The 27,596-nt window shown below is 37.5% G+C and overlaps 1 protein-coding gene across 1 annotated transcript; it reads right to left on the bottom strand.

Annotated features, from left to right (window-relative positions):
• Positions 1 to 809: 809 nt before the first annotated feature.
• Positions 810 to 27,596, bottom strand: CHMP4C (charged multivesicular body protein 4C). Its single transcript, XM_060116172.1, has 5 exons — positions 27,345 to 27,596; positions 6,824 to 7,001; positions 4,496 to 4,610; positions 1,339 to 1,504; positions 810 to 1,147 (listed from the first exon to the last, which is right to left on the bottom strand). Exons 1-5 carry the CDS (start codon positions 27,532 to 27,534, stop codon positions 1,083 to 1,085), a joined length of 714 nt encoding a protein of 237 aa, XP_059972155.1. The 5' UTR covers positions 27,535 to 27,596; the 3' UTR covers positions 810 to 1,082.

The raw sequence follows: 27,596 nt of genomic DNA, 5'->3' as shown, positions 1-27,596 counted from the left end.
TGCTTTTAATTTCCTATATTTTTATGTATTTACAAGGAATATGATGTAAAGTGTAAATAAATGTACAAGAGAGCACAAAACAGAAAAGAATGAATATTCACATATTTAGCACGCAGAAGCCATAACAGCATCATAATGGACTGGGAATGTTAATGCAGCCCCCTAAGTGACTAAATTACACCCAGGAGATTCTCGCTCAGCAGTGTAAGCTGTTAGTGCTTTCAGACATTTTGGGAAATGCATCCATTGTCCCATTCCAAGCTTAATTGGCATAAAAAATGTCAATTAAAACTCCTTTAAGATTTTAAACTGCAAAACTCAAGTGAAACTATTTATGTATAGACTCACACAAGACTTCTCTACAAACATGTCTCCTATAAAAGATACGTTTCTTTTTTTTTTTTTTTTTTTTGCGGTAAGTGGGCCTTTCACTGTTGTGGCCTCTCCCATTGCAGAGCACAGGCTCTGGACGCGCAGGCTCAGCGGCCATGGCTCACGGGCCTAGCCGCTCCGCGGCATGTGGGATCCTCCCGTACCGGGGCACGAACCCATGTCCCCTGCATCGGCAGGCGGACTCTCAACCACTGCGCCACCAGGTAAGCCCCAAAGATACGTTTCTTATACATTCACCCTAGGCTACAACATGGATACACACAGCAAACTTGCATTCTCATAGGAAAGAAAGTTATTTTCCCCATCTTTCCTAAACATACCACTCTTAAGTTGCTTATAAACTGTTATATGTTTTATATGTTCATAGAATTCAGTTTTCTTTCAACAAATATATAGAGAGTACCAACTATGTGCCAGGACTGGAAATAATATAATAGTGAACAAGGTAGAATGCCCCCTCCCATCAATATGGAGAGATCCTCCAAAATGCTACCAGGAAGTCCCATTCCATCCCGGATCCTAAATCTACACATGACTCCTTTTTTTTAACTTTTACCTATGAGGCTTAAAAGACAATTATTCATCCAGTATAAATATAAAACAGAATCTTTGTTAACCTCTATATTTGGTAAAAACATTTTTTGTGTCTTATGTACAGCTCATTAATTTCAGTGTCCAAAAATTCTGTTTTAAGTAGCCCAAGCTGCCAATTGTTTGATATCATCATCCTCTTCTTCTGCCCTCCTGGAAGATGCTGAAACAAACAAACAAAAATGGATAAAAATTAGTAATTGGTGACATTTATACTTTCAGCACAGAAAACAGGTATGAATTATGTACTAAAAGGTATATTTTATGCAATGAAAAATAAGTGCTAAAAGGGATAGGCCTGACTATTATTTCAGGTAATTATTTGACCACAGGTGGTTGAGGTGGGGAAGAGACCTGCTCGGGATCGATGTGCAGAGGAGGATGTGCTTGACATGCGACCTGGTACTCTGGCTGTCTGTGCTGGGACGGAGGAGGAAGGCACATTTGGAAGTCGGATATTTGTCATCTTCTTATTTAATTCTTCCTGCTCCAGTTCCTCAAGTTCTGCCATCAGCTCATCCTGAACAGAGGAAAAAGAAAGAATTAGGGAGCTAATGTTTCAAGAAGTGGATTTCCTCAAACATAATAACAAGAACATCTGCTACCCAATTGATATGTGAGAACCCAGTGAAATGGAATATTTATTTTAAGACTAAGTCTTTTTTGCAACACTGAGCAATAATTAAAATATGAATATTTGGGGTTGTGCAAATTTGTTGTAGTTAATCTTATAATACTTCAGTCAACAGTTTTTCAAGTAATTTGTGCTAGCTGAATATATAACCTCCACAGTTTCTGGGAAATTTACACCTTGCCTGTAATTTTTCCAATGTATCTTTTATTTTCTAGTGTTAAGAATTAAGAATCTGTGAGAATTTAACTAGAGGAAATAAATATTTTCATTTGGGCTAATGCTACTGAAATAAAACAACAGGTATAGTAAAACCATAACATACCAAAAGTAAAAAGAATCAAAAATATTATTGTTCCTTTGTCAAATTACCAAAACTAGTAAATATCATGCTGTGTGTCTTAGTTAAGAAAGTTTCAACTCAAGGTAGGTACACTGTATTTCTTTCTTTTAGCAATAGCCCCAGAGTCTGGTTTAATCTTAAACTATTATCTGCCCCAACAACCTTAGAGAGGCAAGTCTAGTTTGAGGCTTTAAGAGTAAAAGTCACCTTATGACAGATATGAGATGACTTGAGATGAATAGATCATGTCTAACTGGCTCCAAGTGTCCTCAGGTTGAGTCCAACCCCCCTGAGAGAAGTTGGGAGTCAAAACTAAATTTGTCATCATTAGAATTCTGAGGTTGTCATTATTAGAAATGACCTAAGACACTCTTATATTCGACCAAGGAGATTTCTTCATTTATTCATCATAGAACAAATTTACTGAGAGCTCACTCCTGGCTGAACTCAGGGCTGGGGAGACAAAGTCCAAACAACAGTCCCTACATTTAAGGAGCATATTGAATGTAGGAGAAAGGCACAGAAACAAATAATTATTCTATATTAAAATGAGAGTAACAATACTGTGGGCCAAGAGTGGAGATCCTTAAGCCAACCACAGCATTCGATCAAGTTACCATGTATCAGACATACAGTAAGCTGAATGACTGTCTGACCACCATTATATCTACCTCATGAAAAGGAAATAAACATGAAAATGTATAGCATGAGGCCATGTGAAATAGTGTGGTCAGTGTAGTTGTGGGCTTTATGGTGCTCCACAGGCTGAATGAATAATGTACCTTCAACATGAATACTCTGATATCCTATTTCTGCTCACAAGACAATTAAGAACAAATATAGCAAATGTAGTAGTAGCAGAACACACTATCCTACACTGAATGTATGCCCAGAATCGCCAATAATGCTTGATGGTTACCAACAGCACTGAAAAGATATTGATATTTTCTTTAACAAATATGTGGTGACAGAATAATCATCTCCATCATTTTCAGACTTCAGGTATCATACACTTATTTATTCATTGATAAAAGAATTTTAGAATTTAAGAAACTTTAGAGATAGTCTAGGAATCCAGTCATTTTCATTTTATGAATGAGAAAACTAAGGGTCAGAAAAGTAAAGGGACTTACACAAAGTTTAGTAATAAATGGCAGAACCCAGATGTCCTATTGAGCCCGGAGCTCTTTCCACCATGTCACAGTGCACTCGTTAGGTGCTCGTTAGTCTAACCAGGGATAGGCAAACTTTCTCTGGAAAGGACCAGACAGCAGTATTTTTGGCTTTGCAGACCACATATGGTCTCTGTCTCGTAGGCTTCTTTGTTGCTATTGTCACTGCTGCTGTTGTTTTCTGCAATCCTTTAAACATATAAAAACCATCTTGTTCAACAGGCCATATAAAAACAGAACTTTGGGAGGATTTGGCCTGAAAGCCACATTTTTCCAACCCCTGATCTATACTATTTTAAAAAGCTATTGAAGAAACAGATGAACAGACAACAAATAGAAAACAAATTTATGGTTACCAAAGGGGAAAGTAGTGGAGGGTGAGGGATAAATTAGGAGTTTGGGATTAACGTATACACACTACTGTATACGAAAGAGACAACCAAAAAGGACCTACTGTATAGCACAGGGGACAGCACTCAGTATTTTGTAATAACCTGCAAGGGAAAAGAATCTGAAAAAAAATAGATATATGTGTATGTATAACTGAATCACGTTTCTGTACACCTGAAACTAACACAACATTGTAAATCAACTATACTTCAATTTAAAAAAAAGTAGAATGGAGAAAGATAAAATAAAATAAAACAAAACTAGAAAAAAAAAGCTGTTGACACACAATTCTCACTTTCAAGGATTCTGTGGAACTACATCTTACTTATTAGATGTACCATTTTTAACACTACATGAACGTAGGAAGTCAGATTCTTTGCCATGGTAATCTGAGAATTGGAAATGTTTCAAAATTTGTGTATACTTTGTGTGTACTTTGAAGAGAACAATTGAACTTCACAGTGCAGACACCACCATTATAATTATAGCCTGTATTATTTGACTGATTAATCTCAATGGAATGTGTGTGTTAATAATGTCACTCCACATTTATTTAGTTTCATAGCCTAAGTAATGAACAGAGGCAGCCTAACCTCTAATTTAACACGAGCATGATCTGTTTCTTGCAGAGTGACACAGTCTGCTTTGTTTTGCCCAGATGTGCAAGCACTCAATTTTTCGTAATGGGGTTTTAGGCTTCAACCATTAAAAGTCACTAACTTTACATAATCACATGCTGCTTTTCCTTAATAGCTGAAAACTTAATTAGGGGGCTATTTGCCAAACTATATTAATCTTTCCTTTAAATCAGAGCTACCAACACTTCATTTCCCTCTTAAGACAGGTAGTTTTCTAAGAAATTTATTCTTTAATGATATTTAAGGAAATGTGTAAGGAAACCTGCTTGCTCCATATGATGGGAAGCTGTCTTTTTTAGCGGCCACCATACTCCATTCTCTATATAGTGTCACCCACCTCATCAAAGTTATCGCCAAATCCAACTCGTTGAGAAAATGCTTCTGAGATTTCTTGGGCAATATCCTGTTGCTCTGCGATATCTTGCATCAAATCATCTATTTTGTTCAGATCCCTGGGAAATAATATTTTATTGAAATAGCTTAGAATTTTACTTTAAAATTATGAACTTAGATATAAAGTAGAAAAATGAGTCAATTTAATATAAACTCTTATTTTTATTTCAGTAGTATAGTAAACTATTCAGTAGGATAGTTATTTCAGTAGGATACTGAACATTCCAGGTGATAAGACTTATCAACTTTAAGAATTTGCATTTCAAAAAAATTAATAATTCTGTATATGTAAATATATTTTAAATTATGTAAATTAAATTAAGTTGATAGCCATTACATTTGGGGGTCACTAGAGGGCAAATTATTTGATAACTAACAATATTTGTAGACCCATTTTGAAATTTTTTCTGGTAGGGCATATGTAAAATTTAAATATATGCTGCCATGTATTAACTCTGCAGGAAGTGGTACCATGGGCGACCAAGGACCACTGTGACTAAGATACACTCGGGCAGCTCTCAGCAGCTGCTATCAAGGCAGCTTTTTGTAGAAGGTGAACTCTGGAACTAGAGATCTATTTTCTAGACTGCCTAGTATGTCTGAGGTCCTGGCTCCCTGAGAACTTTCCCATAGCTGCTCATGGTCTGAGAGATTACCGATGAGAGCAGGATTAGGCCTATGAAGCCCTCAGAAGAATCAGCAACTTCAGCAAAGGAATCACAGGCCCAGGACGGACAGCTGCTTTCAAGACAGTTTCTAGCACCCAAGTCCCACTGGCCTCCAACCACCCACTGAAGCTGCCAGTGTCCGAATGCCAGCATCTGAGCTGCCTCTCCAGTACCTTGTCTCTGAATCATTCCTCCAACTCTGAAGCTAGTCCAAATTGATTGGATACCAGAGAAGTGACAATTTTCCTCATTATTAAGCAATTAACACTGAAATTTTGATTCCCAATGGAATAAATCTTTTACAAGTTTTCCAGACTCTATACATGGGAAAAGCTGAGTATTTTGACATAATTTCATGTAGTAATCAAAAAGAATACTTTGCCATCCTCCTATCACCCCTTATTTCCAATTCTTATATTTATAACAAACATACAAGGATTATTTATTTAAAAATCATATGAGAAAGGTACAGCTAAAGTTTGGGCCTGGGAGTGAATTTTTCTCAAAAGGAACACCCAGGGATGATGCTGCTAAACTACCCGGAGAGAAAAACTATGATTTTGTAATACATTTTAGCACCCAGCTTACAGCAACAATATAGGACTGTGACTCTGATAATGAACTGAATGATCTCTCAGAAGCTGTCAAAATGATGGCTGATTGTCAATTGATTATCAAGGCAAGAAAATGTTAGCAAAGATGTCTTCACTGACCCCAGCCTCTGTCTCTCCACCTTTTCCCATCCATGGAAGCTTCTCCTCATTCCTCAATCACTCTTTGCCCTTGCATACCTTTGGTCCAAACTTCACTATGATATTTAACTTTGGAAAAGGATTAGGTCCCAGACATTGATTCTCAGTGTGAATATAAAGCAAATTGTTAGCCCCACTGCCACTATGAATATAGATTACTAAGTGCTTACTTTGTGCCAGGAACTCCTAAGTGCAGTATATCTCGAATCTCATTGAATTTCACAATAACAACATGAGGTAAGTACTATTATTATTTCCAATTTACAGATAAGGAAACTGACTCAGGGAGAGGCAAAGTAATTTGCCCAAGGACAGTCAGCAGGATCTGGGATTATAGTCCAGAAAATCTGACCCCACATCCATGCTTTTATCTACTATTTTATGTCAATGGTTCTCAAACATTGGTTAGTATCAGAATCACTTGGGGAGCTTGGTTAAAAACAAAAAGACCCAATCCTTACTTTTCTTGAAGGAGCTTGGGCATCTGTGTTCTCATTAGTAGTGATTTTTGAGTCCCCCCAAAATTGGACAACCACTGTTGTATAGTTCTAACACCTTCACAGATATTAACATTTAAGCTTTTTAAAAATTATAGAATGAAAATATTTGCAGGTGGAGTGTCAAACAATAGTGAGGCAACTGGGAAACATTAAGGGCAAAACAAATGTCCTTTATTTTTTCATGGTCTTTTTCTTCTTTTGCCAATATTACTTCTGCTCTTTCTCTGTGGGAACATTCTATTCCAACATGTCAAAGAGTCTCAAATGAGTAAGCCCATTCCTGTGCAGATCATCATATACTTCCAAAGCACTGAGGGAATTTATGGCTCAGAGGGAGACAAAAGTCACTCACATGTTTTCATGAACTGCTTTCATGGCTTTTGCTGCAATGCCCATGTTCCTTAACACTTCCGTGTTGGTGTGTGAGTTTTCCAAGGCTTCTCTCTGGAACTCAATGGTAGAAAGTGTGCCATCAATCTGAGTGAGCTGCTTCTCAAACCTCTTCTTTCTCTTTAGTGCCTGTAATGCAGCTAAATAAGGGAGAAGCCACATTTATAAGGAGAGAGCCAATCACTCACTCAAGACACTTGCTGAGATGTTTACTCAGCCCCAACCATGTAATCAGTATTGTTGAAACCAAAGAGGATACCAAATAAAAAACTAAAGGGTAGCATCTATCCTTTCAGTTGCTTGTACCAGCTACTGTTTCCTTAAACATTTTGTTATTCTTCCAAAGATCTGCCAAGTGTCAGTAGATGAAAAGTCAAAATTTCATAGTCTATAAAATATACCACAGAGGTGTTTCTGTTAATATTGGATTTTAGAAAAATAATAGATAAAATAGAAATAAATATCATGTAATAAGAAAAATAAAACTTTAGAGAAAGAAAGAATTTTAAGGACTATCTATTCTAGCCCTATTTTCTTATTTCAAAGACAAGTTAATTGAGACCCAGAGAAGTTATATGACTTGCTTGAAGGTAGTCAGTAACAGTCCAAAGCCTAGGATGCCAAGCTTGTCTTGGTCTGAAGTGACTATGAGATGATCAGTAAGGTTACATCTAATCATAAGTGTCCATAAAATCAACACTGTAGAGTCATTCTCAAGGATTAGATGGCATACTGGTGAGGGAAAAAACTGGTGCCTTCAGAGAAATGGTATCCAAATACCCTCCCATTAACACTTAGCAAAATCTTATGTGCTTCTTTCAAAAATCACAACACTAAGAGAGTTCTTTTGACTATGGCACCTTGGAAGGCACCCTGAAAAATAGGCCCTAAAATGTGAGTTTTGATAAGGCATTTAGTGAGAATGCAGGAAAACAGCAGCAGCAGAATGCTAATATGAAATAATTAAATGGAATTGACAAAAGAACACAAATATTTTTATGGTTTCAGAGTGAAATATGTAAGTTATTGCAACAGAGGGTTCTGAGGGAAGGCTCTTTTCTAATGGTTTTGGTCAATTTCTTCTTGTACTTCCAACAGATTCAGTATATTTATTCCAATGCTTTTTGTTTGGTGCATTAAGACTTCTAGCCATTATACTTTCCTGCTGGATTTTATTAATGACCTATGAATCAATATTACTTGATCTCCATTTAACCTTTGCCTCAAATTGCATTTTGTTTTCTATTAAATTAATATTTAATATAAAGTTAATATTTTATATTAAAATTTATATTTTGTATATTAATATTAATGTTTAATATAGAATTAATCTTTCAGCTTTCTTTTTATTACAATTTGCCTGTAATAATTTTACATGGACCTCAATTTCAAAATTATTTTTAATTTGCTCTCTTTTGATATTGCCTATTACAGATAGCATATATTTGAGTGTTTAATGTGTGTGATTATTTTTAACCATTCAGATAGTCTCCCACTTTTAATGTAAGTTTTTAAGTTATTCTCACTTACTGTAATAACTGATATATCATCTAGTATGGTCTTTTTACTATCATATTTATTGTGTTTTCTGTTGGTTATGATTTTTATTTTCTTTTTGCTTTCTTGTCTTTATATAGATTGATCAATTTTCATGTGTCCATTTTATTCCCCTTTAATTGTGGGATAGTTATATATACTAAATTATTCTAATGGATACACTTGTATTTAAAATATACACATATAATTAAACTTAAGTTTTCTATCCATGTTGAATATAAATCAGAATCTATAATTAATCAGTATGTATAAAATGTATTGTCCCCAAACAAGATTGCCTTATCACCCCAAACCCCACAATAATTGATTGAAATAATCTCGCTTTTATTAGTTCCAGATGATTACCAGTTTTTTAAATCATTCTTTCAATATTTAAGGAAACATTTCTTAAGTGCAGTAAGTTTCATAGATACAATTTCAACAGTTATTTACACTAAACTAACAGAGCTTGCTGGCTTATTTTCTTACTATTGCTTCTTGTATCCTACATTGTCATGAACCCAAGAGAAGAGAGATAATGTAGGAAATAGAATATGTTAAAAACAAAACTTGTATTAGTATCTTCAGGGAGATCAAGAGGCTGTTGTGTTATAAGACAAGAATGGGCTTCCATAAAAATGAGCAACTAGAAAACAAGAAAAAATTCTTAGAAATTAAAAACATAACTAAAAAAATAAATTAAAATGTTGAAAAGTAGAATAAATATAACTGATGACTAAATTAGTGACCTGGAATATAAAGTTAAGGAATTCTCCCAGAACATAGAATGAAAAGAGAGATAAGTTGATATATTGGAGGACAGAGCCAAGGAATCCAACATCCGTCTTACAAGAATTTCAAAAGAGAAAGAATGTTTCAGGGGGAGTGTGGATAATAATACAAGAATAAATAATGATTTCAGAAGAAAATAGAAACAATGGTGGGGAAAGAAGTAATAAATAAATTAAAGAATACGGTTTCCCTAAGCTGAAGGAAGACGATTCTTCAGAATAAAAATACTCACTGAACACTTAGATGGGAAAAGCAAAAAATAAAATGCACATGCCTAGACCTATACTAGTGAAATTTTGTAACTCCAAGGTAAAAAAATAGAAAATCTTAAATGTTTCCAGAGGAGAAACAAGCAAAGAGATTATCTACAAAGGAATGAGACTGATATTTTTATTAAATGTTTGAAATACTGGCTATCCAACAGCAATGGAATAGTGTCTTAAAATTTTTGAAACGTTTTGCAGCTAGAATTCTGTAAAAATCCAAACTATTATTTAAGTCTGAAACAAAATGAAGTCATTTTTAGACCTACAGGCATTCAGAGAATTTATAACTATGCACTGTTTCCAAAAAAAAAAAAAATACTTTTACTCCAGTAAATTTTTTTTTAAAAATCCAAGAAAGAACAATATAGGATACAAAAAGTAATAGTAAGAAAATAAGCCAGGGAACACTGTAGTTTAACAGTGTAAATAACTGTTGAAATCGTAGTTACATAAGAGTGTTTCTCCATGAGGTCTCTCTCTTGAAAGAGAAGGCTGCCCAGAGCTCTATAGAAGCAGGTGGGGCATGCCAACAGGCAGGCTTCCTTCCAAGGGTAGGGAGGAAGCAGACAGGCTGGGGATTCTTACAGTTGCCAAAGAAAGGCTTTTTAGGTGTGGATCATTTTTCTATATTTCTCTCATGAGTGGTAACTTTCTTTCCCCGCCCCTTTCTGTCCACTGTGAAGGTCCAGGGTCACCTCGGTTCTGCTCTACTTCCCTCCCCAGGTGCAACACCACAATTTCAGTCCTTGCTGAATAGCACTAACACTTAATTTAAAGAACAGCTTTTATTTATTTATTTAATCTGTCCTTTAGGAGAGAACTAAAAAAATAATTAAAAAAACAACTGGCACAAAGGCCTTTCTACAATATCATTCAATATCACTGTGGAGAGGCTCTTCACGTGAATGACCAGAGCTGTGTGAGGGTTTTCTCCTGAATGCAGGAATATGACCAGCTGACCTTCTGTGCTATCACTCTTCCTGGAGATCCACACCCACTATGACATTTATTACATTGGATTATAATTTTTGTAAAATGTATTCTACTCCATTTCCCCTACACTAATTATAAGCCCTGTGTGGAAAGATACAGAATCCTATCCATCTGTTTCCCCAGCACCTGGCCCAGTTCCTGGCACATGGCCAACAAAATACTGTACATAACAAAAACCGATGTTTACTGAGCATTTGCTAGATGCCAAACTGGTGTTAAGTGTTTTATGTGCATTATGTGATTTATATCATTAACTCTCACAAAAAAATTACAAGAGTAAATACTATTATTGGTCCATTTTAGAGAAGATAAGGTGAATGAATAAATTTGATAATTTTGTGCACCATGACAGCATGGTATAATGGAAAGAGTATGGCCTTCAAAGTCAGAGTGTGAAATTTTCTTCCATGACTTAATAGATGTATATTCTTGGATAAGTCACTTTTCTTCTTGGATAAGTCATTTTCCTTCTCTGAGCTTCAGTTTGCTGTTCTGGAAGAGTGGACATAATCCCCAAGAGGCAGGGTGATTGTTCTAAGAGCTAGTGATAATTTATGGAAACCACCTTATAAAGTACCTGTACACAGTAGAGACTGAGCAACTAGATATTATTTCTATTAATAATAGTGATTTATATAACAGTCATTCATTAATGAGATTGCATATCTTATTTCTGAGACCTCCGAGCAACAAGTTACCTGTTTTTTCACCCTAACTCACCATAACAGGAACATAATATTACAAAACAGCTCTGCATTTCAATGGTACAGTACATAATACTATACAGCAGAGTATCCTAAGAAGCTAAACTCCAAATACATATCCCCACCCAACATACTCAGAGGTGGAAGGTTCAAAGTCTGTCTCTTTCCTATCTCGTCAGGCTGGTTCAGTGTCCGTACTTATTTGGAACCTAACTATACCCATTGACCCAAAAGTATTTTCTTCTTTTTTTTTTTTGAGAATTTTAAAAACTTTTCATTAAAAAAAATGCCATGCTTCCTAGTAACAATTAATTTTAGATTACTTTCTGTAAATTGAAAAATACAATTTGGTATAAAAGATGGGACTTTGGAGTCACTAGCATTGCATTTTAATCTTACCTCTACCAATTAAAAACTTTGTGTAATAACCTTGGAATGTGACCTTAACTCTCCTTAAATGATGCTCCCTCAGTTGAACAATAATAATAACAATAAAAATAACACCTAGAAGATGACAATAGAACATTGTACCCTGGAGTCAGGTTTCCTTTCAAATCTAGGCTCCATCTACCCACTGCTGCGTGGCCTTACATAGCTGCTTATTGGAAAATGTGAATATAACTCATGCAGTTGTTAAAGATTAAATGAAATAACATATGTAAAGAAATTAGCCTGGCATATAGTGAGTGATTACTAAATATTACAAATCTTCATCATTACCATCATCTTCTTCACAAGATTTCAGAACTATGTTTTGGGAGCCACATGATATAATGCCCAACCTTGTCAATATTTTTTATTAATAACAATAAGTTCTGGAAATTCCCTGGCAGTCTAATGGTTAGGACTCTGTGCTCTCACTGCCAAGGGCCCAGGTTCAATCCCTGGTCGAGGAACTAAGATCCCACAAGCTGCACGGCACAGCTGACACAATAATAACAAGTTCTGGTTTGGACACAATTTTGAATGCCTATATTAACATATGGTTTCTGCCCCTCAAAATAGTTGGGAGAAATTTAAAAATTCACCAAGATGTGAGATCTCAACTTACACTATAATCTCCATACCGCAAACTACCCATTGGCCTGAATCAGAGACCTAAACTCTGAAGGAGGAAGCAGGTAATGAAAGTAAGTGAAGGAGCTGCTTGTAAATTTTGGAGATTAATCCTTTGTCAGTTGCTTCATTTGCAAATATTTTCTCCCATTCTGAGGGTTGTCTTTGGGTCTTGTTTATGGTTTCCTTTGCTGTGCAAAAGCTTTTAAGTTTCATTAGGTCCCATTTCTTTATTTTTGCTTTTATTGCCATTTCTCTAGGAGATGGATCAAAAAGGATCTTGCTGTGATTTATGTCATAGAGTGTTCTGCCTAAGTTTTCCTAGAAGAGTGTGATAATATCTGGCCTTACATTTAGGTCTTTAATCCATTTTGAGTTTATTTTTGTGTATGGTGTTAGGGAGTATTCTAATTTCATACTTTTACATGTACCTGTCCAGTTTTCCCGGCACCACTTATTGAAGAGGCTGTCTTTTCTCCACTGTATATTCTTGCCTCCTTTATCAAAGATAAGGTGACCATAGGTGCGTGGGTATATCTCTGGGCTTTCTATCCTGTTCCATTGATCTATATTTCTGTTTTTGTACCAGTACCATACTGTCTTGATTACTGTAGCTTTGTAGTATAGTCTGACATCAGGGAGCCTGATTCCTCCAGCTCCATTTTTCGTTCTCAAGATTGCTTTGACTACTCGGGGTCTTTTGTGTTTCCATACAAATTGTGAAATTTTTTGTTCTTGTTCTGTGAAAAATGCCAGTGGAAGTTTGATAGGGATTGCATTAAATCTGTAGATTGCTTTGGGTAGTACAGTCATTTTCACAATGTTATTCTTCCAATCCAAGAACATGGTATATCTCTCCATCTATTTGTATCATCTTTAATATCTTTCCTCAGTGTCTTATAATTTTCTGCATACAGGTCTTTTGTCTCCTTAGGTAGGTTTATTCCTAGATATTTTATTCTTTTTGTTGCAATGGTAAATGGGAGTGTTTTCTTAATTTCACTTTCAGATTTTTCATCATTAGTGTATAGGAATGCCAGAGATTTCTGTGCATTAATTTTGTATCCTGCTACTTTACCAAATTCATTGATTAGCTCTAGTAGTTTTGTGGTAGCATCTTTACAAGCAGCTCATGCAGCTCAATATCAAAAAAACAAACAACCCAATCCAAAAATGGGCAGAAGACCTAAAGAGACATTTCTCCAAAGAAGATATACAGATTGCCAACAAACACATGAAAGAATGCTCAATATCATTATTCATTAGAGAAATGCAAATCAAAATTACAATGAGATATCATCTCACACCGGTCAGAATGGTCATCATCAAAAAATCTAAACACAATAAATGCTGGAGAGGGTGTGGAGGAAAGGGAACACTCTTGCACTGTTGGTGGGAATGTAAATTTGATACAGCCACTATGGAGAACAGTATGGAGGTTCCTTAAGAAACTCAAAATAGAACTACCATACGACCCAGCAATCCCACTACTGGGCATATACCCTGAGAAAACCATAATTCAAAAAGAGCCATGTACCAAAATGTTCATTGCGGCTCTATTTACAATAGCCAGGACATGGAAGCAACCTAAGTGTCCATCAACAGAAGAATGGATAAAGAAGATGTGGCACATATATACAATGGAATGTTACTCAGCCATAAAAAGAAACGAGATTGAGTTATTTGTAGTGAGGTGGATGGACCTAGAGTCTGTCATACAGAGTGAAGTAAGTCAGAAAGAGAAAAACAAATACTGTATGCTAACACATATATATGGTATCTAAGAAAGAAAAAAAAAAGGTCATGAAGAACCTAGGGGCAAGACGGGAATAAAAACGCAGACCTACTAGAGAATGGACTTGAGGATATGGGGAGGGGGAAGGGTAAGCTGTGACAAAGTGAGAGAGTGGCATGGACATATATACACTACCAAACGTAAAATAGATAGCTAGAGGGAAGCAGCCACATAGCACAGGGAGATCAGCTCCGTTCTTTGTGGCCACCTAGAGGGGTGGGATAGGGAGGGTGGAAGGGAGGGAGACTCAAGAGGGAAGAGATATGGGAACATATGTATATGTATAACTGATTCACTTTGTTATAAAGCAGAAACTAACACACCATTGTAAAACAATTATACTCCAATAAAGATGTTAAAAAAAAAAAGAAAGAAAGAAAGTGAAGGAGAGAGAGAGAGGTTAAGGGAAAAGGCCTTCTTTGTTTTCTCACCTGTGAGAAAGAGATAGAGGAATATTCCTCCCTTATAACAATAAAAAATAGTGCAAGAGTGACAATAAATGGCCATGGACACTGGCTCCAGTATCAAAGAGCCAACAGGAAGAAGTGGGAACTCCAGAGACCAGGAGAGATTAAGCCTGATCTATGGAAGCAACACCACTGGGCTCCAGTCCTTGGCTGCCATGCAGATTGCATGCCCAGCCTTCCACACGATCAAAAGAAGCAAGAGATCTGGATTTGCATCCCAAATCCTTCAAATTTAAAAGCTGGGCTACATTTTTCAAAAAAACCTTGTGTGAGCAAAACAGATGATTTCTGTATGGCTGAATCTGGCCCCAGGACACCTGACACTTCTTGTGGCTTCTATCTGGCACAGTATGTTTCTCCCAAACACTAAGACCGGAGGCTTCTGTTTCAAAGAGTCAAGAGGTGTATGTGAGGAGTATCCCTGTGAGCTGTTTCTCATGTGAAATGATGTTGCCATGTGCCCACCATGAGATGGACAAGCTTTAACTTTGTTTTCTATAACCAATTTAGGAAAGAAACAGTTGTATTTTTTTCAAAGACATTCGACAAATGTTGCAAATATAGCATCACTCCTGATTTATCAAAGAAGGACACTTTTCGAGGCGTGTAATTTAACCTATGTAGAATGTGCAATTCAATCTGCCAAGCTCCTACATGTGCTTTTAGGCAGCTGATGAAACCTGGAAAACATTCTTTCTAAAACAAAGGAATCTACTGTATTCTTTTGTGGGGGAGAAACTTCCAGGGGTTTTGTCTCTTTGTATAACAGTGATGTTCCTTCAGCGACGGAGCTGCAGAACAATGTCCGGTATGTACTGCTGCCAAGGGATACACGAAGAGCCCTTACTATACAGCCCATTGATAAATGGGACTGAAATGTAAGAATTACCCACTTGAACCAAAATTCAACTAGCCCTCTGCAACTTTACCACATTGCCAGAGGAGGAAGGCTTTCAGTCATCTATGAAAAATAACTTCAAATAGCAGAAAAGAGTTGCAGTTTCATTGCTTAGATAATGTATAGGGCATCTTGATTGGAAAGGTCAATCTGTTATTCTTTGCTTGTTCAAGGTGTATAAATCCATGCATTGTTCATCTATTAGTTGTCAAAAAAAAGAAGAACATTTTAGGAACTATCATATCTAGTGGCTACAAACAAACCTATCTGTGAAATATGAAACTGAATTACGACAGCTCTACTTTCTCCCAGGAACGGGTGATTTCTAGAGAAGGCCTAAAAAGATGAAGCTTGGAAGACTTAATCCCAGAGAGTGCTTAAGTGACATGCCACTCATAATTGGTTATGTCCTCTTTTGCTTTTAACTGGGAAGTCTCATAATCGTGTTGTTTTATTTGAGAAACTTCAACGTAAGCCCTGTTCTTACTCACATACAACTCACTTCATTAATCAAACAATAGTTCTATTTATGGCAACTCATTATAGTTCTCGAAAAACACAATCTGAGTAAGCATCACCATGAGCATTCCATAAGTGGAATAAAAACAAAATGTTTCTGTTCAAAGTCACAGGTTAGATTGGAGACAGCTGGGGAAATATTAGAAAATTCTAACATTCATTTATTTGTCCAGGGCCAACCCATTATGAATTTTTCCCAGGCTTTGTCATTTTTTAAAAAATATCCTTCAACCATTCATTTCAGCCACTCCACAGGTATGCACTGGAGATCCACCACATGCTTGGCACTGCAGGGGCAAAGAAATAAGGCTACAATCTCAGAGGAGGCAAAATATAAAATGGGCATTCAATCACTTATTCATCATTCAACAAGCATTTATTAAGCACCTACCATCTTACAGGATGGATACCATGGATATCACCATGGATATCTCCATGGATACCAACTTGTATAAGGTACATCCTTCACTTCAAGTAGCATAGGAGACATTGAGGAAAATAATAAGAGACATGTACAAGGCACGATGGATACACAGAGGAATGTACACACTACACTCTCTCTGGAGGGTAAGGGAAGACCTCACAGGGAAGGTAATGAAACCAGGGTGACTGTCTACACAGATGTTCAAACACACCGCCCAGTAAGAAGCATGAATGATGAAACATATTACTTCTAGCCCCTGACCCTCTCCCCTGCTGCCAATCTCTTTACTAAATGATGTAAAGTTTCTGGCTGAGAAACCAGAGCAAATCACACTAGTTTGCCACACTAGCTGGAACTTATAAGTAAGATCACACTTTCAGAGGTCTGGCCAATATTAAATGTCATTAAAAAGGGTAAATAGCAAGCTAAAAGAAGATTAGACCACAGAAATGATGTAGTGGATTATACAATGGCAAAGCAGATGCTTCAGAAAACAGTAAAAAAGGAATGAGATTGGAGAAAGTAAACAAGAGATATTCTGAGGAAAGGGCATTTGGAAGAGGAATATTGCTGTAAGCAATCCAGTAATGTACTGAATTTTGTGTTAAAAAAAGAGTGATTGATTAATATTATAAAGTGTAAAGGACTACAAAGAGGTGGCCTTAGCCATCTGCAGAAAGATAGAAAGAGACAAGGGAAATGGAAGTTATTGTCCAACAGAAATGATGTTCCTCTCCGCATCCTAAAAAGCTCACACTTACTTTTGAAGATAAGGCAGTTCTTACTGCCAGGATGTCACCCAAGAGATTAATAGAGGAGATAAATCTGAGAGGGGAAGGTCATGACCTAAAAGGGCTATTAGACTTCAGTTGCCAAAAAAGGAAGAAATGCTTGCATAAAAGACTCATTTTATATTTTTTCCTTTCTTTAAAATTAAAAAAATTTTTATTGGAGTATAGCTGCTTTAGACTGCTGTGTCAATTTCTGCTGTACAGCAAAGTGAATCATCCATACATGTACATATATCCCCCCCTTTTTGGATTTTCTTCCCATTTAAGTCACCACAGAACACTGAGTATAGTTCCCTGTGCTATACAGTAGGTTCTCAATAGTTATCTATTTTATACATAGTAGTGTGTATATGTCAATCCCAATCTCCCATTTCATCCCACCCACCCCCATTTCCCCCTCAGTATCCATACGTTTGTTCTCTATGTCTGTGTCTCTATTTCTGTTTTGTAAATAAGATCACCTATACCATTTTTCTAGATTCCACATATATGCGTTAATATACGATATTTGTTTTTCTCTTTCTGACTTACTTCACTCTATAAAAAAGACTCATTTTAAATATCCACCAAAATTCCTATTTTTCATAATGAATTGCTTCCAAGATCAATTTCCAGGCAAGTAAAATTAACTTGTTATTGGAACACTATACCAATGTATTAATTAAAATCTACTTGACATTCTTTGTAAAGACCCAGTTAAGTGACAAGGCAGAATATGTAACGAATTGAATGAATAAGTTTTCTACTTGCTACTAGTATTATTAGTACCCTCACAAATTGGTAACTTTTATGGGCCTGCTATTGCCTAGAATATAGAGGAAAAAGTATGAACATGAAACCAGAAAATATTAAATCGAAAAACTCAGTAAACAGCTGATTATGCTTCATTCTACAGGGTAGACATAGGTACCTATGGATATAATTTTGTATGCTGCGTGTGTACCTTTGTGTATATCTGTATATACGAATATGTGTATATGCATGTGTTTATATGTGCATGTGTGTATATGTATATATGTATCTATATATGTATATATGTGTTATGTGTATATGTGTGTGTGTGTGTAATGTGGCTCTATTTCCTACTTGTAAATAAGTATTCCTTGTTCATATGATGCACCAATAGTTCCAACTACTGTGCCCACGGCTTGTAGGTGCTCCTGAGAACCAACACACTTTACCCCTAGAGCCCCCATTAGCTCCCACTGCTTATGATTCTATGATTATTCCCCAGAGGTCCTATGGCCAACAAATCTGGAGGAATAAAAAAAAAAAATCTGGAGGAATACATAATTCTTATCCTCAAAGCAAGGTGACTATTACTAACTTAAATTCTTGAAGAAAGGTTTACTTTGACATTGGTGATGAACTCTATGTACTATTCTTTAGTTTTTCAAATGTAAGTGAGAGAAAAACACTCAACAAATATAATAGTTTACGTAAATATAGTTTACATGAATAAAAGTTGTCAAACTGCTCAAAAAATGATAAAACATAGGTTCTTGTGTATATGACCTTTGAAATATGTGTAAATTGGCTTAACATAATCATAACTTTTTTTTCTTGCTTCAGTCAACACAGTAGAAGTTCTGAGTTAGGATAATATCTTTGTTCAAACTCCAAGGTTACACTGACTTTCATTTTACATGAATGAAATATACAAAAAGAATGGTAATATAAATGGCACTGCTCACTGAGAAAGGCCTGTTGAACAATGTTCCTGCTACAGCAAAGAAGACACACCCATTATGACTGTGCAGCATATAGCGCTCTGTGAAAGAACCAAAAAGATTCACCAGAAATTCATGTTCAAATAGAGAATGAAATGTCCAAAATGCTTGTCAAATGCTTGGTCGCACAATTTTATTTCTCTAACATCATATGTAAGCCAAATATAAAAATGTAAACTTTATTAATTTAAGCTCACTGGTTGACATTCAATTTTAAGTTTTTAAATAACTTCTAATACAAGGATTCCCAAATTTTAACAGAGAATAATCAACTTTTCCTTTCTTATACTTTTAAAATCACCACTCCTCCTTGCTTGCCTTTTTGGGTTTGTTTTGTTTGAGGGTAACAATTACACTGTTGGTATTTAAGTCACTAGACTGCTAGATTGAGAAGAGGTGCTGGAGGATGCACAGAGCAGATGATGGGCAGGACTTTAGCTCTTCCCCATTCTCTCACTGGAAATTCCCGCAAGATAGAAGTATTTGAGAAAAGGGCTTAACAGTGGGCTGAGAGAGCCACTGGTCCAGGTTTAAGAGCTCTTACTGCTTTAAAGTATGACCATATAAACTTCGTACTAAGTCCTAAATATTTCCAATAAGCAATTCTCTATTAATACCACTTGTTTGAGGTAAGTAATTAAAATCTCTGGTACAAGAAAGTCAGTTACTCAGGAAATGGCTTACTATTTGCTTTATATTTATTCCAGACTCTTGTGTTTTTTTTTCTTCACCTTCTGCAAATTTTTCAGCAATTGCGCATTTGTTAGAACTTCTATAAAATTATAGTCAGAAAAAGTAGGAGAAACTAAAATTACTGGTATATGCTATAAGTTCTGGCTATAGTTTGCTAAAGCAGAGGATTGAGAGTGTAGTTTTAAAAAATAAAACCTTGATAATATCTATATATTTTAAGTGATTGTGATAATTTTTGTCCCTTAAGAGCACAAATAGATTCACGTGTACTTAAGCATATTACAAAAATTGAATAACAAAATAAATTATTCATGCCCTTTCCAAAACTGACCCCCAAAGCAAAGCGTCATAAACTTTAAAACTCAGAATCAGATGTCTTGCCTCATAGGCATAGGTTAGAGTATTATGTGTTTCGAGTTGTTTTTTATTCTGTTATCTTGAAAATAAAATCTGATCTGAAATAAATAGTCCTAAATACTGAGAAACATACTAGTAATACTAAGTACATGTGAGGACAGTTCACAGTAATCTCCTGTTGTAGTTTCTTGAAACTGCATAAATCATATGATTTTGGCATAATCATGGTGTTAGTAGTAACTCTTCTACCTTATTCTATTTGATTGTGGCTGATTCAATAAACTACAAAATAGCATAAATCAAGGAAAATTATATTTTTGCTGAATGTAAATATTTCCCAAAATATGGTGTTCTATTCCAGCTTTGTGGAATTTAAATGAAGAATAATAACAAATGAATGTTCCAATATCTATACTATTGCTTCAAATTCATGAAGGAAAAGAATAAACTAGACGTAAAGTTATATAACACAAGAAACAGTCCCAATTACCATCATAGAAGAAGCTATAGGTTAGCCAAAAAGTTTGCTCAGGTTTTTCCATGCCCAAATGAACTTTTTGGCCAACCCAACATGATAGGTCAGCAAACTGTCAAAATTTGTACCACAGATACTTGAAAGAATGATTCTAGAACAGATATACTCTATACTCTAGTTTCTGAGGAAGTAAAAAAGAAGCCAGTGGTAACTAGAAGCCAATACGAGTTCACAAGGTGAAAATTTAGTTCAAAAACTAATCTCATGGGCTTCTTTTCTTTGGGTTACTGGATGATGACCAAAGAAAAAATATGGACCACCCACTGGCCTTCTAACCTTATACATACCAAAATCACCCAGAAAGCTATGAGTACCAGAATTCTAAACCTTATCCCAGATCTCTTGAAACAGAATCTCCTGCTGTGGCATCTTAAAAAGCTTTCCAGGTGAATCTGATGAAGTTAACACACTACCAGTTCATTAAACCAGCATTGTGAACCAGAGGTGTGTGAATATAGTTTGGTTTTAGGAATGTAATTCGCAAGGTATACTGAGGCATTGTTAGGGAAAAGAGAAAAAAAACTTAGAGAAATAAGATGGTGTGGGCTAGAGATAGAGGTCGGGTGTATTCATAGCTAGATGAATAATTGAACTCACTGAGTGCTGAGGTGTCAAACCGGTAACCATGCCTTAGCTGAATCTTACATGAAACATCATTGCTATCATGCAGAGGTGATCCTGGAATGAAGTCTCTAGTGGTGTGTCATGAGCTTCTTTCCTTGGTTCTGTCTTATTCAATACATTTTAATTCTTGGACAACAACAAAAAAGGCAGCTGAATAAATTTGTGACTCATTCAGCCAAAAGAAATGGCTCATATATAAGCCAATGAAATTGGAATTTTAAAATCTTAATTTTAAGGCAACTGAAAATAAGATGATATTGAATAGAAATACATGTAAAACATGGAATGCAAATTTAAAATAGTGATTTTAAAAAGGCGGGGAAGGGTAAATCTGGCTGGGATTTTTAATTCTTTCCAAGTCCAGTTGTAGATCCTTGCCAGGGCTCAGAGGGGAGTGGAAGGTATTAAGAAAGCGAGAAGTTTTAAAATTACAGTTTAAGGGAATGAGTTTAAGGGAGCTCCCAGGACTGGTCCAGATATTTTAGGTGCCCCCCACCAGGGGTAAAGCCTGACGGGAGCTCCCGAGGTGAGGGAGGAAATTGAGGGTGGAGGTTGAGGGTGGGTTGCATTTCTATTGATCTGTCTTTTCCAGAAGAGAAATGGGCAGTTGACCTGAGAATAAGATCCAGGTATTGGATGCCCCCGGAATAAAATTCTTTTCCCTGGCCCCAGAATACACAGAGTGTGGTACAACAATTGGATAATCAGAGGCAAACAGAACACCATTGTGATGCCTGGTTGTAATTTGAATACTGGGGGACTCTAGGACTCTGCACAACGATTGTGGAATCATAGTACCCTATACACTTCCCTGAAGAAAACTAGTTCCGGTGCATAAGATGACTTGTCAGAAGCTCTGGGAGTGTTTCTTCGCAATTAACACAGAGGGAGGTTTATTTCTCATCCGGGTATCTGAGTGATGCCAGAGGAGAGGAGAAACAAGAGAACAGAACGGGTGAGGAAGAAAGGAGAGCAGAGATAGTGCCTCCCAGTTCAACAGCCCATTAAATAATACATACAGGTTCTCAAATTGCATCAGAACCATTGAGTTACTTGTCCAAAGTTCAGGTTTCTGAACTCTACACTCAACCCTAAATTAGAATTTTTAGGGGTGTCCTTCTGAGTATACATTTTAACCAGCATCCTCCAGGGCTTCTGATGCAGCTGATCTGAGGCCCACATTTTGAGAAATTCTATTAGGAAAAGAGGTCGCTAGGTAAGGGATATCTCCCAGGGGAACTTCCATCTGGGTCCTGCAGTCTGTGCCTGTCTCCTATTACCTGAGCCATGCTTTTGCCCTCCCTAGTTTGGCACTCAACCAGCTGATACCGATGTGGCTCTCTTTACTCAGTTCTTCTGGTCCCCGGTGTCTGAGATTGCAGACTTCAGCTCTGTGACAACTATCATAAAAAGCCCAAGAGATTCCAGCATTGAGCTAAAACTAGTGGGACTGTGCCCATATCCTGACTCCAAGGAAGCCCCAAACTGCATCATGACTCTGAAAACAAATTCATCCTTGCCCCCAAACACCTCAGGGCTCAAAGTGAGCCAGCCATGCACACAAGACTCTCTGCCTTGAGGTCTCATTTCACCAAACAGACACCTGGCAAAGACGCTGAATGACCTCAGCTCCTCATTGTCACTGGAATCCTGTGAAATGAAACTGAGGAGGGATTTTGGTCAAATTCACTTCCTCACTGTCTCAACCTCTCACCTCTGTAAGTCCACTTCCCAACAGCCTGAGGCCTAGTGATAACTCCAGCCTGGATCCACCCCTTTTCACATAGTTACATACTTGGATTTCTTGTTCTGCCTGGGAAAAGGTAAGCAACAGGGCCACCACAGGGTGAGGGGAGAGCAGAGCGGTACCAAGGGGGAGGATGTCAAGGGGCACTCACTCCCAGGGCCTCACTCACCTCACCCTGACTGACCTGCCCTGGTGAGCAAACCTCAGCACGGGAAGGGGTAACTGAGGAAGTGACAGAGGTAGGGGTTGCAGAACAGGTGATTCAGGAAAGTGACTGCTGTCCTCAACTATGTGAAAGGTCTTCACATGACAGATGGAGTAGATTTATTCCGTGTTATTCCAGAAGACAAATTTGAGCCAGTACGTGGATCTTACTAGGAAACGGATGTCAGCTTTAAAAAAAAAAGCTATGTTATCGAAAAGGGTGATATACATAAAGTGCTGAATGGAGGGCTTTACACAGTAATGTCGTTAATCGTCACACCTTTGAGGATCAGCTTTATCACCACCATTATGCAGATGAAGAGACTGAGACTCAGGCCAAGTAAATGGTCTAAAGTCACACCATTTCTAAGTGGCAGGACAGGGCCAGGAATCAAACCCAGGGCTATCTGCTTTGAAGCCCAGGCTCTTGACTACAACACCAAGTTACTTTCTACCAGATAGTTACACATTGACGAAAACTGAACAGGGATATTACACTTAAGCAAATCCCTGGGACCATCTCTTAATGATTTTATTTAAAAAAAAAAAAAAATCATAAGGGAGGTTAGAACAGTGACCTCTAAGGTGTTCCACCAACTAGTGTGGCAGAACGGAGTTGCAATGTACTAAAATGTTGATACCTTCAGTTCCTGAGGCCTCCAGCCTGGGGTGTCCAGAGTCCTCGAGCTGCTGGTCCTTGGTTATCCCAGTGACACATACAAATATTATTGGTGCCCATCGGTGCCATGATATGGAAAGAGTAGGAAGCACTGCAAGACTAAGAGACCTTGTATTTCTACTCCACTAACATTACCATGGATTTAGTTTTCTCATCCTTGACCCTGGCTACAGGGCAGAATCACCTGGGGGCACCTTTAAAAAATATTGATGCTGGGCTTCCCTGGTGGCGCAGTGGTTGAGAGTCCGCCTGCCGATGCAGGGGACACGGGTTCGTGCCCTGGTCCAGGAGGATCCCACATGCCGCAGAGAGGCTGGGCCCGTGAGCCATGGCCGCTGAGCCTGTGTGTCCGGAGCCTGTGCTCCGCAACGGGAGAGGCCACAACAGTGAGAGGCCCGCGGACCGCAAAAAAATATATATATATATATATTGATGCCCAAACCCCACCCCAGCCAATTATATTAGAATCTATGAGGGCAGGATCCCACAGGCATCAAGGTGACTTTCATATACAGCCAGGACTGAAAACTGCTCTAGATGACAGTGCTCAGCAAAAATAGAAAAAAAATTAAGTGACATATAAAAAAATCTGCTTTTCCACAAAGCAGATTACTAGCTTATATAAAGCAGGAGTTCTATCATAGTAATCTGAATGAACTGCACTAAAGAATGTCTGCTCTTCTCAAGTGTTTAACCAAATTATAGATCTTGCTTCAATTGTTCCTCTTTTAGATCAACAGAGCCTTGATATCATGGCTGTTGCAAAACCAGTTTGGTGGTGCCCACTCAGGCTCTTTTTGGTAGATTATGGTAACTGCCAAAGAGGTTTGAAGTAAGAATTAGCTACCACTGCACAGCCTTGCTACAAGTTGCAATGAAAGCAAGTTTCAGACTCAGATCTGCAGATACACTTATTAAACAAACATACATTGGGCAAGCAGGCAAAAAAAAGTTTCTCAACCTGTTTATGAGCTCAGTGAAGTCCCAGCTCTATGGCCTTTGAGTCTAATACACCTTATATGAAAGGCTCACTGAACACAGACAGCGACCTTCCCTGGCAGGGTGCTGTGTTCTGTGGGAGTTCAGACATCCACCTGAACCAAGGACTGGACACTACACTGATCTGATCAAGCCCCGGGTACCATCCTAACGTTGTTAGTTATACACCTAGTACATTCTTAATGCCTGTTCTTACGTGGGGAGCAAGGAGTATCTCTAAACTATCTCAGCCAAACCACATGTTTAGAATACCCACAATTTCACCAGTGAGATCCCATTTCTAACATTTATTATGCTAATTTAAGAGTTACTTATTTTACCAATAAAATCCATTTTTGACATTGAGAATGCTAACTGTCAAAACTTCTGTTGTAGAGAACTAGATCATGGAAGAATTTGTACTGGCTGGGAGTATGGCCCTTTCTGATATGATACTAGCTGGCCACTCAACTAGTATTCTTGACAGCATGTTAGCTGACTAACCACCTCTAGAAGTAAAACTTTAACTGCACATACATATGTCACTCTGATTAACAGGTAAATTACGGCCATTCTGACACTGACATTGTGTAGCCCAAGACCCATTTAGTACTAAGTATATTTGGCCTTATTATGTGTGTGAAAATATTTCTTGGGGGCTAATGGAAAACAGTAACCATATGTATATGAAGTTATTTGGTTTATTTGGAAGATGCTGATATTGACAGTGTTTCGAACGCATGGTCTGCGATTGGATTCTTTCCATAGTTTAGATTACAGATGGCCTCATGCTAAGCAGACTCTTCCTACTTCCAGGGCCACTGTAGAATCAGGCTTGGGCTAACTCCAGTGAAGTTCCCATGGATAAATGATGAAAAATAAATAGCTTTTCTGAAACCAATTGATTATTTGCACTTGATACATCTCTAGCTACTCTGATTTAAGGAAGTTAGATTGATGTTCCTGATTAGTGTTGCCTTTTTTTTTTTTTTTGGTGTCTTTATAAAGTCTACTTGTAGACACTTTATTTAGTGCATTGCCAACTCAAGAATGTTATATTATTTTACATTCTTTTCTTCTGAAAGCAAATCTGTATTTCTACCACTTCATAGAAGCAGACGTTTCATTTTTCAGATTTTTTTAAGCCAGTATTTACTGAGCAACCATTGTAGATAAAGCTACATATAGATCCAAGTGGCTAACAAATCGAAAAAAAACAAAAAAACCTTTGACAGAGTACCTTGATGGCTACTCTAAGCAAATGTCAGAGTACCCATCAAACTGAAGAGGAAGGACCCAGGAACAGAACAACAAATGGCTTTTTAGCAAGTCATATTGGCATAGTCTCTCTGTAGAAATTGCCATTTAATAACATCCCAAAATATTTCAGACACGAAGTAAAAATAGAAACCAGCACTTAACTCTAAAACAGCCTATAATGTGGACAAGAGATGCAAGAGCAGAAGAAAATGAAACTTGGCCTTTTCGTTGTTGGTAGTAAATGGGCACAAATGTCATTTTTATGGAAAGAGCAGGATTTTCAAGGTCAAGTCCAGGAGACATGATTCCTTTCCTCTGTTAAACAATGGCAGGGTCATTTAGGGCAAACTAAACCTTCCCAAGGCTTCATTACGACTCAAGAAGCCCAACTTGAGGATGCAAGTTCAGGGTTTGGTGGTGAGCAGTCCTAAATTGCCACTTCTATTTCTGGGTCTGTCACTGAACTTGTGTTACAAGAGCAAATCACTTCAACTTCTTGCTGGGTTTTTATATGTGCCACGGGTATTGTTTAGATCTATTCTCTATAGAGAGAGCCATACACTGAAGAAACCAATCAACTCTGGCAAAGAACAAAGGGTTCAAGGTGCAAGAGGATCACCAAGAATCGTTACTGACTTAAAGTCCTTTCCGCGTGGCAAAAGCCAGTGATAGAATTAATATTTAATTCTCCGACATTATTTTTTTGGTAAAATAGCTCAACTGCATAACAGCCAACTAAAGTCTTCAACAGCTAAGGAAAAGGGAAACCAGAACATACTAGAATATATTTCAATGGGGATTTACAAGCAAGTTAAAATGTGTGATTCAAAATACAAACACATGGCAGAAAAGTTGATATTTAGCATTGGAGTCAGCAGGACTGGACCAGGGTGAGACAAGCCAGGAGCAAAATTTAAGGGGGCACCCAAAAAAGCAATAATCAAGATAAATAATATTTCAGTGCAATATTTTTGAAATTCAAAATTAATGCAAAAAAAATCCACGTTGAACAAAACATCACATTTCAGAACGAATTTGAAATAAAGAAGGGCTGTGCAGAACACATAAGGGCCAGCTGCAACAGAAAATAATCAATAATACCAATTCTGTTTTTATTTTAAATATTGATATTTTGTTCATTATGGATGCTTTTGTATCAACTTTGAGTTTTTAAAATATTGCATAAAAATATTGCTCATCTTGATTACGGACATTTGTGATGCCTCCTTACATTTTGCCCTCTAGGATTGTGCTTTGCTCAGCTCTCTCTAACTCTGGGCCCCTGGAGAGGTCTTTACCAGTTTCTAGAAAGGCCATGGGAGCACACCTGGTGGCCTGGGGGACAGGTGCTGTGGGCCAGACCGGACTGTCCCCAAGGAAACGGCTGGAGGTAGGAGGGGGAGAGTTCACGCCTGGGGCCAGACCCCGAGCCTACCTCGTTTATTCTGCGTGCCGTGCTTCTTGGCCAGGCTGAGCTCTCTCTGGATTCGATTTTCCAGGTACTCTTGTTTCTTGCTCAGCATCTCTTCTGTCTCCCGAAGTCGAACCAGGGCTTCCTGGGAGCTGGGAGCAGCTCGGCTCTTGGAAGAGCCTCCCCCTTTAAAGAACTTGCCCAACTTGCTCATGGTTGTGGAGTTGAAGGGTGAGAGCGGTTCCGGGAGCGTCCCAGGGCTCCCCGGGGCCGCTC

The sequence above is a fragment of the Mesoplodon densirostris genome, chromosome 13, assembly GCF_025265405.1.
Source record: "Mesoplodon densirostris isolate mMesDen1 chromosome 13, mMesDen1 primary haplotype, whole genome shotgun sequence".
NCBI lineage: Eukaryota > Metazoa > Chordata > Mammalia > Artiodactyla > Ziphiidae > Mesoplodon > Mesoplodon densirostris.
This window is presented reverse-complemented; position numbering and strand designations above follow the sequence as displayed.